Source organism: Notolepis coatsorum (assembly GCF_963971535.1).
Source record: "Notolepis coatsorum genome assembly, chromosome: 3".
NCBI lineage: Eukaryota > Metazoa > Chordata > Actinopteri > Aulopiformes > Paralepididae > Notolepis > Notolepis coatsorum.
The window spans coordinates 147,597,596-147,610,533 of NC_140167.1; the positions used below are offsets into that span (position 1 = coordinate 147,597,596).

At 45.0% G+C, this 12,938-nt stretch overlaps 1 protein-coding gene across 1 annotated transcript in view; it reads left to right on the top strand.

The window, feature by feature from the left end:
• fkbp7 (FKBP prolyl isomerase 7) overlaps positions 1-12,938 on the top strand; it is a 47,434-nt gene that overhangs the window by 22,713 nt on the left and 11,783 nt on the right. The window contains exon 2 of the mRNA XM_084310111.1: positions 2,441-2,592. Within this exon, the coding sequence (XP_084166237.1) occupies positions 2,441-2,592 (152 nt within the window). The remainder of the gene's footprint in view (positions 1-2,440; positions 2,593-12,938) is intronic.

The following is a 12,938-nucleotide window of genomic DNA, read 5'->3' on the forward strand; positions in this document are numbered from 1 at the left end:
AATTACAGATTCATACCTTCAAAATAAGCCATCAATTGTCAAATTTGAGACGATAGTTTTCAATCAATGTCCTATCAAACATTCTGGTAAAATCCTAACTACTTTTCAGGATAGGACTTGAACTTGATCCAAGTTCATTCAGCTATCTGATGAGAGAACTACACTCCCAGAATTCAATGTGATCATTGTCACTAGAACCATTTCACACCTGGAGCAAAGGCCCAGTCATTCTTTTGTTATTCCAGTGAATGGACCCAGCAGGAGGCCTAGCCTAGCGACAAGCGGCCACTACATATTATCCATACAATACCCAACATATGCACAATTACCATGATTTTACTGTGTTTACAGTATAGTGTATTTTAGAGAGAGAGGGAGAGAGAGGGAGAGAGAGAGAGAGAGAGGGAGAGAGAGAGAGGGAGAGAGAGAGGGAGAGAGAGAGAGAGAGGGAGAGAGAGAGAGAGAGAGGGAGAGAGAGAGAGAGAGAGAGAGAGGGAGAGAGGGGGAGAGAGGGAGAGAGAGAGAGGGAGAGAGAGGGGGAGAGAGGGAGAGAGAGGGGGAGAGAGAAAGAGAGAGAGAGAGAGGGAGAGAGGGAGAGAGAGAGAGAGATGTACCTGACTGTTCTTCATAATTTTCTGATTGCACTCGCATTGTTTATGTCCTTTGTATGAGGCTTCCTTGTACTTCTGTTTATGTGGACATAAATAAACATTTCAAATGTGTGTGTGTATCTGCGTGGGTGGGTGAGTGGGTGCCTGCGTGGCATCAGTTTGTCTTTCATATGCAGTTCAGAGAAAGTGAGAGAGGGAGAGAGAGGGAGAAAAAGGGAGATAAGGAGAGAGAGAGGATATATAGGGAGAGAAGGAAAGAGATATAGATAGAGAGAGGGAGAGATAGAGAGAGAGAGAGAGAGGGAGATATAGATAGACATGAAACCTAGGTATGTAATTTCATCTTTCCTTGTGACAATATTGTCACCCACTGTACAAGACTGTACAAGAAATTCCTTCTGTAATGTACTGATTTCTTTTGATTTCTCTGTTTGAGAGAGAGAGAGAGAGTGTGTGTGTGCAGGGGAGCTGGGGGGGGGGGGGGGGGGTTAGGATGATTCCAAGGGCCCAGCAAATGCCCCAATTTTTTTTATAGATTGGGGGCCCCACATTTTTTAATAGATTGGGGGCCCACAAATTGATTCTTTCATGGGGCCCAGAATCTCCAGCTACGCCCCTGTGAACGCACCTTTCTACTCTAGATAGAGAGCTGTCATCACCGTGATGCGCGCTTGAATGAACTGCGAGATAACTCATAACTCGTACACACACGCACTCTGTCTCTGCCATACAGTAGTTATGTTGTTTTAGCGCGACATGGGTATATACACGGGCGAGGATGAAAAGCATGTTAGACTACGTTTAATTCATAAATTAACGTTCCGTCGGGTCCGCGTGTATTCTCGAGAATGATAATAATAATAATGCAGGACCTCTTCAGATTATATTATCAACGACAGACAGTGAGAAACACAACCCCCCCCCCTCTCGCGCTGAAGAATATGCATATTAGATCACTCAGTGATTAACACCTATGCGCTGTTTGTGTGTGCGCGCGTGCATGTACGTGACGCGTTGTAGTTCGGGGAATACAGGGATCATTTAGAACTATACAATTTAGCAAGAATTAAACATATTTACAAGTCGTATTACGTTTAGCAAGTAAGGATACATATAGATTACACTATATGCGCTCGAAATTGTCTTTGTTCTATTTTTACAGATTTCTGAAAAACGGGACTTCCTGAGCATTTGTGAGAGATTTAAATCCTTTTGTTCTCTGCCCACGGGTGCAATAAGCCCCGTTGACTCCTAAGGGTTTTAATGGAACAACCAAGTCACCCGGTACAACAGTTCTGGTGAACCTGGAGGTGAAAAAATCGGAAAGTGGGGGTGGGGCTAGACCATGGAGGATTTTGAAGACCAGACTGGCATCGGTTAGTTTGATGATGCGGCGTGATTGGTTACTGCCTGCAGTCTGGAATGTTAAATGGCCACACCTACTGCCATTGACACCTTGGTTGGCCGACCCATGCCTATTGTCACCACCGGGCTGCAGCAGCCCACACACACACAATATCGTAGCCTAGGCTGCCTATAATAATGCACAGACTGGGGCTGCCGGTTTGGGTAGGCATAGCCTAGCCTGGCCTTATATACCTGTTACCTATGCACTAACCCTTTCACTGCGACAACACAGAAGGTTAACTCTTTCACTGCCACACGACAAAGGGTTAACCCTTTCACAACCACACTACAGAAGGTTAACCCTTTCACTACCACACTACAGACGGTTGGTTGTGTGGTAGTGAAAGGGTTAAAAGTCTTAACATTTCAGGTGGGATGTGATGTGAGCACAGGCTCAGTTTTCTTCTTCTCTTGTCTTTCAGTCGATCGGACAAAGCTGGCCATCCTCAGTGGTTTGTCTTGGGTGTCGGACAAGTGATCAAGGGCCTTGATTTGGGAATGGTTGACATGTGTCCTGGAGAGAAAAGAAAACTGACGGTTCCACCAGAATTAGGCTTCGGAGTAATTGGCAAAGGTAAAGCGATTGAGAGTCGCCTTGTGTTACAGTAGGTCAAAAGAAATGTGTGCTAATTTTGTCTACATTGTGTTTAGGCCTACTTCAAACGGGCTTCTGAATTTCTGTTGAGGGACAGAGGGAGTGTACATTCCAAGGCAAAGCCCTTGGCTCGTTACCTGCAGTTGTGGAACTGCAATCTGTAACACTGAAATATAAGACAACACTTTGGGGAACTGTGTGGCCTGATATTCACTTTTCAATTTACATTTTCATTGCTTCATCCATTGCAATATGAACTGTAAGAGGTGAGGCCCATTCCCCCCCAAAATAACCACATTCAATTCAAACATTCAAATTAAAAGCAGCTGTGTCGAATGAAGTAGTATATCATGCAACAATCATATTTCTGACCATTGGATATATGTTCCTTGAAATTGAATCATTACTGAATATTAAAATACAATACCGTCGACGTCAAATCATGCTGTCAAACTAAATATCATCTGCCCCTGTAGGAGCCATTTATGTTTATTGTTGGCATATCATATTATTTTGTTTAGATATATTTTGCAGTATTCTTTTGGTGGAGGTTATCAGATATACAGCGTCATATATACAGTATATGGGGGCATAGGTGACAGGAAGTGGCAGGGCCCAGGTAGGGGGAGCACACAGTCCTCACCAGACCAGACCAGGAACAAATCAATGGCTACAACTTGCAATAGAATTGGAAACAAAACTGAGTATATTCATCTTTATACAACTGCTTGCTACCGCAAGAAAGAAGAAACTAACCTGCCAGTAACGACAATCTACTGTATCATGTTGGGTCTGTGTAGGATTTCACCCCAACTATTGTAGCAACAATTAAACAGTTAGTGTCACTCTTGTTATACTATTGATTAATTTGGCGCAACAATTAAACAGTTAGTGTCACTCTTGTTATACTATTGATTAATTTGGCAAAATAGCCTCCAGCCATTAAAATGTTCAGGGCTTTAGGGCGGCTACGTGGCGTAGTGGGCAAGGCGCTCGCCACAAAATCTGGAGACGCTGGGCTCGCCTATTCGAGCCCAGCGCTCCACATTTGCTTTCAGTTTAGCTGGTCGTCCGTACTAATACACATTGGCCGTATTAGGGGGTGGGAAACTGATGGGTGGGGATCGGGCGTTGTGGACAGCGACTCCTACAGGTCGGTTGGTGCGCCTGCGCAGTAGAATCAGGAAGTGTCGGGGGCAGCGTGAGCCTCCCACGCGTTACTCCTCGCCACTGAGAGATCGAGCTGCGCAGGTGAAAAGATGCGACTGCTGTTACCTCAAGTACCGGAGGGGACTTGTGCTATGTATGACTTAGTCCACATTGCAGCCGGCTTGTGGGAGGCAAGAAACAGCGTTCGTGACAGGGGAGGGTTGAATTAGATGATACGAAATTGGGATGGGAGAAAATATTTTGCCAGGCTTCTCCAGAGCCCCATTATACTTTTTGATGCAGCATCTCAAGGAATGACTTGGTCATCATGTATTTCAGGAGATACAGTATTGGGCACAGTTAGCATGTTTACAAACAGGAAACATATCTATACACAAGACCAAGAAAGAAAATTGTCCATAACCAAAAATCCATGCAAAAGGAAATGACACACGTCATTCTGCATCTACTTCAAAGACACCAAACACCAAAATAGACACTTTGATTAGTAAAATAATTGAAAATGTATATATGCCACAGTAATACTGTCATGCTGCCCTCATTGATAAGCCCGGCAGGGCGGCACTATTTCTGACAGAAAGCCAGGGAAACTTATCCCTTGTGTCTAATAATAATAATTATTATTATATATATATATATATTATGGGTGTGTAACGGATAACGGTACACAAAAACCACGGTTCGGTACGTACCTCGGTTTTGAAGTCACAGTTCGGTACGGGTTTTCGGTACAGTGGGGGCAAGTTTGGCTTTCCATGTTCCACTCAGGGGTGATGTAGTGTGCAGTAACTAATTGTACTTGTAGGGCTGTCAACGAATATTCTATATTGAAATTAATAATCTACTTGAAAAAATTTCAATAATTATATTAGATTGTGAAAAAAACAGCCCCCGGTGGGCGGTCGTTAGTTAACATACCGTTGTATTCGTTCGGTACACAGCCGTTTGGTATGGTTCGGTACGGATATGTGTACCTTTACACCCCTAATATATATATATATATATATATATATATATATATATAATGCATGCATCCACACATAAGTCAGAGCATTCAGTAATGGGTATATGAAAGCCAATTACCTTTACAGCTGGGGACATTTAAATGATTTTGACTTTTTTATTAAATCTTCAATGAAAAGCATGGCTTATTATGATTTAAGAGTGCAAGTATTGTTAGAAATAAAGGCTGATTATGCTTTTCAGTTATAATGGCAGTGAACATTCCTCCAGTTCTGTCACAATTCAAGCACTCATCTATTACAGAATATTATGAACTTGGCAGTGAAGACAAACAGGATTAATCTATTACAGAATATTATGAATTTGGCAGTGAAGACACAAACACGATTAATCTATTACAGAATATTATGAACTTGGTAGTGAAGAAAAGACACAAACATTATTAATCTATTACAGAATATTATGAACTTGGTAGTGAAGACACAAACATGATTAGAATATTATGAACTTGGTAGTGAAGACACAAACATGATTAATCTATTACAGAATATTATGAACTTGGTAGTGAAGACACAAACATGATTAATCTATTACAGAATATTATGAACTTGGTAGTGAAGACACAGACATGATTAATCTATTACAGAATATTGTGAACTTAGTAGTGAAGACACAAACAGGATTAATCTATTACAGGATATTATGAACTTGGTAGTGAAGACACAAACAGGATTCAAGATTCATGATTTGAAGTATCCCCTGCAGTCAAGAATATAAAAATAAATGCAGACTTTAATACAGACTCATGGTCCAGATAAACAAACAAAACATACACAACCTATATAAAATTACACACAACAGGCAAAAATAACATCACTTAATTCTAACTTCTATGTGCAGTTATAGTCGCCAGTGTTTTAACAGCCATTTACGATATCATATAATATATACAAGTGTTAGCTTTACTTTGCTCTAACATACATCTCTGTCAGATAAACACAGAAGCCCCTTGCAAATGGCCCTCATCTAGTTAGCTCTTCTATTGCTTTCCTTTCTCACTGAAATGTTCTTTTTTTGGTCTTACGTTCACTTCAGAGCATTCTTCTTATTACAGATATAACTTCATATATACAAGAGATTATTTCAGATGTACACAGCATGCGACTCCATGTGTATCAGTGGAGGCTCCCCAGACCGTCACTAGGGCAGCGTAACGACCAGGAAGGGAATTGGCATAACAAAAAAAAATGGTGAAACTGGAACGCTTGTTTTTGGTGCTCTCCTAATCACCATACAGCCGCCAACCTTTTGCTGATGTTTATTACCCTGGAAACAGTCAATGCATTGCAGTTACGCCTGTGTTTTTTCTTTTGCCAAAGACAAAACAACAACAGGGATTATCCTTTTACCTGTAAAGTAAATTGAAATAGTGATTCTGTGACCGAGAAATTGTCCTTCATCCTGTCTGTCTTGTTTTCACAGCACATTATAGTTGAAAGCATCGCTGTCTACTGTCTACTCCTCATTCTCACCACGGCATGTACAGTACTGGAAGCATGAAGGTTTTAAGGTTTCTACTTAATGTCACTCTTTGCTGCTTGTGTTACATAAAATACTTGCCAAAGACTAAAAACTGAATAGGATTTTAACATCTTAGAAAGCACTAGTTTTCCCTCATATTAAACAGATAGTTTGGATTTCTTTTTACATTAAAGGTATAATGAATAGCATTTCGCTTGGTATGTTTCTGGGCATTGAGTGCATGCAAATAATATATTTATGTATTGTATTGTGTAATGTGTACGTATTATAAATAAGTACATATATTACATATTCAGTGTTTCAAAAAGATAATGGCAGCTTGTTCTTTCTATTTTTCGACCTAAAGTTTAACCTAAAATGTGTTTCACAACGTTTTTAGTGGCAAGTTTTATATATTTCTGGATGAATGCCTAGAGCCCTAGACAGTTAGATCTGAACTAGTACAACGTTTGTAAACACCACATTGTTTTGGTGCTCATCTACTCACATCTAGTGGCTGAAACTGTGCCAGTATGAAATACTTGCCAGTAGTCTAATCCAGTGGTTCTCAACTGGTCTAGCCTCGGGACCCAACATTTTCCTTAGTCATTAAGTCGTGACCCAAAATTTTTAACCACTATGATTTATGTAAAAAACTAAAAAAAATTGCAGTAATACGCAATCTTTCAAAACATGAAATAAACGCAAAAAAGTGCAACAAAAGTGCAACTATTGCTAAAAACCCAATGAAATAAAATAATAATAAATAATATGCTTCTTAGCAGATTTCTTAGCTTAACATAACAGACCTAAATTTGGGGGAACTAATGGGATAACTGGGGTTGCAACAAAAGTGCAACTAGGGCTAAAAACCCAATGAAATAAAATAATAATTATTATTACATGGCGTTTTAACATTCGCCAAAATGCTTGATTGTGATTGGTCAACAGTGCTCGGTTGCCCCTGACAGCGGTCAGTTATTTCTCGATAACGGACCACTGCTATGGGCAACACGCAATAATGACCGCTGATACGGGTAACACAGTGCTATTGACCAATCACAATTAAGCATTTTGGTTGCAGACAGTCATGAAAGCTAAGCTCAGCTGTGCATCAGGTAATCAGACCACACACCTGCCGGCTGCCGGCGATGACAGAGGAGCCACAGAACAACTTTTTTATTTGATTTGATTTTATTAGGGATCCCCATTAGTTGGTGCGATAGCAACCAGCTAGTCTTCCTGGGGTCCACACACAAAAAAAACATACAAAAACAATCACTATTGCAAAAACAAAATTATTAAAAGTCAGTACACACAATGCATAATGAACCTACTGTAACAATTAAGATAGCTAAAATTACATTAGTGTAAAACAAAAACAAAAAATTACTTTACAGTGTTAAAAACAATTTAAAAACAATTTAAGATTCTTTTTAAAAGTGAATCTACTGTAAATGCAGCAGAGGTTCCGAGGCAGGCCATTCCAAAGAGTTAATGCTCTAAAAATAAAAGATCTCCCCAAAACGCTGGTTCTAGGACCTGGCAATTCAAGCTGCCCACTACTGGAACCTCTAGTGTAAGGCTCGTGCACAGTATTTGTTGTGAAGGATCAGATTAAACCGAATATATATATTTATTTATATATATATATTTAATTGTATTTGTATATCGTTTGATATCCCCTGTATATTCCTTGTACAATATGCATTGAATATCCCTTTAGTCTACTAAACAGCCCATAATAGTTTCATTCTACCATTGGACGAGAACCTGGTGCCAGGTTGCCATACCCCTAGGTCCAAGTTCAATCGTGCCGCCTAACATGTCGTGGCAAGCCCCGGTTCCGCGCAGGAATATGTCGGGCGAAATACGAATGGTACTATTTGTTCATAGCGCATATATATATGGCGCAAGTAAAGTAGAACTTTCCTTTAGTCCAGTTCTTTACCCTCCAACAGAGTGACAGACGCAAAGCCTCCCCACGACGCACGTGTGGTGTAGTAAGGCCTACTTGGCCCCAGAATAGGCATTGAGATATCGTGTAGATTAATAGTTGAATAGTCATAGTTTGGCACTATACCGTCGAGTTGGACGTATTCTATTAAGCTAATAGTCTATTTATGTATGGTGTATCGTTCGGTTAGAGTTCTAAAGTTATCAGTACCCCCCCATCGTTCCTGACGTTATCTGGACGCTTAACCAGGCTGAGCAGACCCCCAGTGGTGCTTGCATCCGAGGAGCTCCGGGCCAGGGCGACCGGACCTGTATATTGGATTACTCTACCCGGACGACGGCGAGCCTTCCACGGCTTGGATTATGCTTTGGGTGCTTTGATTATTCCATGGATAAAGGCCAACACTGCGGAGTGTTGGAACTACCCCCCGGAGAGGACTCCAGGTGAGACGGCGCTCTACACCAGTGAGGTCGCCTCACGTCTCTCCGTTGTGGACCGGCAGCTACCGTCCACAGAGGGTCCAGCTGTATTCGTCTGCGGACCGAGGTTCTGTGGGCACCGTGTCCAAGACTTTGGATTCTCCCAAGACACCGTCGGCCAGATGGGATACCGCCAGCGGCTTCTCTAACCCCCCCCTCCTACTGTCTTACAACCAGCGGGACCCCCCCCCCCCCTTAGTGTATCCAGCTATAATCATTTAAGTACCATCGCTATCATTTCCTAAATATTCCAGGTTGTATACTTACTCCCTGCGTAACCAGAGATTGGACATTCAATGTTGATTTACCTACGAATACTCATTTGCCATAAAAGTGCATATTTCATATTTCAAATCATAAATGTAATTAAGTGAACGTTGTATATACCTTTTGCTATATTAAACCTTCGATTTGGTACATTTGTGTGGATTCGTTTCATCAGGTGGGAAAGTGTTCATCATACTTATATCATGTACTGGATGGCCAGAAGTTAAAGTACAAGAGGTAGTGGTATTAAATATCATATCTAACAATACAGTCAGGGAATTGTACCCCTCAGTTACAATTGGTCCTTCGAGCCGGAGGGTAACTAGTGTAATATTAATATAGTGTTATTAATATCGAAATGGCCTATGATGAACACTCCACGAAACGATCCTCCTAACCTAGAACGCCCGCGGCGCAGACGACAGACACCTCAGTACTTAGAGGCTTACACTGTCAGTCAACTACCTAGCCTTCGACAAACGGTAAACGCGGTAAAAGTAGAAAGTAAAATTATGTCTGACCTTAACGACCAGGTTTCCCCGACCACAGAGGCCCTAGTAGGTCCTAATGTAACTGACCAAGCTCACGGTGGGGACCAGGAGGGAATTGACATGCCTTTACCCCCCGCCACTACTCAAGAAGTAGTCCCCGACCACCCCCGGGAGGAAGACAACCCTACAGAGAGAGAACTCTGCACGGAAGAAGAGGAGGAGAGCGCCGAGGAAATAGAGCTCCAGGACTCCCCAACGAGTACCCCCCGGAGCGGCTCACGCAGGAGCGGCTCACCTCCACAACCGCCTTCCCCCAGCGAAGCGGAGAGGATGCTACAACAGGCGTTCCTCGTCAGCCTGACAGCCTCTACCGAACGCGAACGTCTCCAAGCACAGGCGCTTAGCGAGCGCGAACGTCTCCAAGCACAGGCGACCAGCGAGCGCGAACAACTCCAAGCGCAACAACGGAGCGAAGAAGAGCGCACACGCCTGGAGATGAGACGCCTCCAGACAGAAGAGAATATGGCAAGAGACCGGGCCGACGCCCAGCGTGCCGCTGCCGGTGCTCAAAGAGAAGCAGATCTCACCAAGCGCGAAGTCGAGCGCGACAAGTTACAAGCGCAGCTAATGGAGCAGCTGATCCGCAAGGCAACACCCTCTCCCTCCGCCAGGGGTTCAAGGAACTCGTAGAGACAACAGTCAAGGGCAGCGTCTCCTCAACGAGCAAGCGACCCTGAACTTGACCAACAGGCCGAGCCTATACCCCCCGCAGACCCCCTTCACAGACCGGTCCAAGCGAGACCCAGCTACAAGGAAGGAGCGGCACACACTGCGGAGAAGCTAAATAAACGATTACAGGATCTGGAAGATCTGATAGAGGAAGAAGAGGGAGAGGAGGAGAACCAAGCCCGACGACAGCACAGTACTCCACCGGACCAGGAGGTCCCATACAGTCCAGGCTATACCCCCGCGGCGCTGCGCTACAGACCCCCGACTCTATTCACGGGTGAGCACGACGCACGACCAGCCCCGAGGAATAGCACCTGGACCAGCGGGCCATGGTACCCTGCCAGTACCAGCCCACAGCGAGGCGCAAGAGGGGACTCGCCCAGGAGGTCTCTCCCCCAACGCTCGCCGATGTATCAGCCATCCACGGCGTCATACAATGCCACACCGTCATTCCCAGACTTCGCCTATGAGAGTCGAGCACAGTACACGGAGCTCCGGATGTGCTTAGAGACAATGATGGTGGATGTCGCTGATGAACGCCACAAGTATGCAATATCACTGAAGCACCTGAAAGTACCGCGAGCGCACAATATAGCGCTAGCCTATGCTACCTCTTCGACCCCATACACAGCGGCCCTTGCAGCGCTGGATCAGAGATATGGACGTATATGGGATTACGTAATCCAGAGATAAGGCATATTGATCGCCTACCCCCAGCCACAGACAATCGCTCACTAGACGACCTGTCAATCAAAGTGCAGTCCCTGGTAGGGATGCTGGGAGCGCAACGGGAGAAGGGCATGCATGAGCTATACGCCAACTCTAACGTCGAGAGGATTTTGGAGAAGCTGCCACCCGCAAGACAGGAGCGCTTTAGGCGGCAGAGGGATTACCGGGATCCCAACGGCCCCGAGCCATCCCTCCTTGATCTAGCCGACTTCCTGGCGAGAGAAGTCAGCAGCCTACGACTAGATACATTCGGGCGGAGCACGCCAAGCTCCAGAGAGGGACCCAGGAGAATAAATGATGGAAGAAGATCGGTGACTGTCATGCACCAATCAGAGTCAGTACCGAGCAGTAAGAGTCACAGCACCCCCTCGAGAAAAGAGAAGTGGAAGATAGCGTGTCCCTACTGTGAGAAAGAACACTGGCTGTCACAATGTGACCTATTCACAAAGATGAATGCAGAAGAAGTGAGTCAATGGATAAAGTCCAACCGGCGCTGTTATCGATGTGCGCGGCCCCACATGGCAGCCGAATGCCGCCTAAAGAAAAGGTGCAGCCGGTGCGATGGAGCCCATCTAGATATACTACACGACAGTAACGGAAGACGGCCTACACCTGCACCACGGAGCGGCACCAAGGCAAGTGTCATGTACATTGACCCCGCCAGCAGCAGCGGAGCCCAAGTGCTCTTAAAGGTAGTCCGTGTGACATTGAGCTACCAAGATAAAGTCATGGACACTTACGCCGTCCTTGATGACGGGTCAGAGAAGACCCTTCTGCTCGCCTCCGCTGCGACCCAGCTGGGACTGCGGGGGAGCAAGAACGAAATGACAATTCGGACAATAAGAAGAGATTTAAAGACGATAAAGGGCGAGAATGTCTCCTTCACCATCGCAGCAAACGGGCAGCCAGAGCGACGGTACAAGATTACAAATGCTTTCACCAGCCAAGAAATAGGACTATCGCAGTACACCTACCCTGTCACCAAGTTGATGGATAAATATGTGCACCTGCGCCAATTACCTATCCCGCTCATAGACGGCGCTACCCCGACCCTGCTGATAGGCTCCGACCATGCAGAACTCATAGTCCCGATTGACCGGGTCCATACAGGCCCCCGAGGCTGTCCTGCAGCAGTCGAGACCCGCCTAGGGTGGACCCTACAAGGCCCCCTCGCTAAATCTCTCAACCGAACAGCAGCCACTAGCTGCTTCCACTCCAGAACGACAGAAGAAGACACCACTCTCCTGCAGCATGTCGAGAGGCTATGGACCCTAGAGACAATGCCCTTTAAGAACGAAAAGAAAGATATTCGCTCTAAAGAAGACATTTACGCCATCAACCTACTCGAGCAGGGGACAAAGAGAGTCACAGTCGGCGGAGTGATGAGATACGCAACTCCACTCCTGAGGCGAGAGGGAATGCCCACCTTTCACGCAAAGAAAGACGCCACGGAGCGCTATCTATTGAACACGGAGCGGCGCCTAGCCAAAGACCCCGCTCAAGAGAGTGTGTACCGCGGCGAGATTGAGAAGCTAATCACAGCGGGACACGTAACAAAGATTGACATTAAAGAGGCCGATCAGACGACCGAATCATGGTACGTGCCGCATCACAAGGTCCATCACAATGGCAAGGATCGCATTGTGTTTAACTGCAGCTACCAGATCGGATCCCAAAATCTGAATAAAGAGCTCTTGCCCGGCCCCACACTCGGCCCCTCCCTACTAGGCGTGCTACTGCGCTTCCGCCAGGACAAGGTGGCTATCAGCGGGGATATCAAAGGGATGTTCTTGCAGGTGAGACTAGTAGAGGAGGACAAGCCTCTGCTACGGTTCCTATGGAGAGAGAAGATCGGAGATGAGAACCCATCCATCTACCAGTGGGAAGTACTCCCCTTCGGAACCACATGCAGCCCGTGCTGTGCTACATTTGCACTACAGAAACACGTCACAGAGGACCCAGCAGCAGATGAAGAGGTCCAACACAGTGTGAAGAACAGTTTCTACGTGGACAACTGTT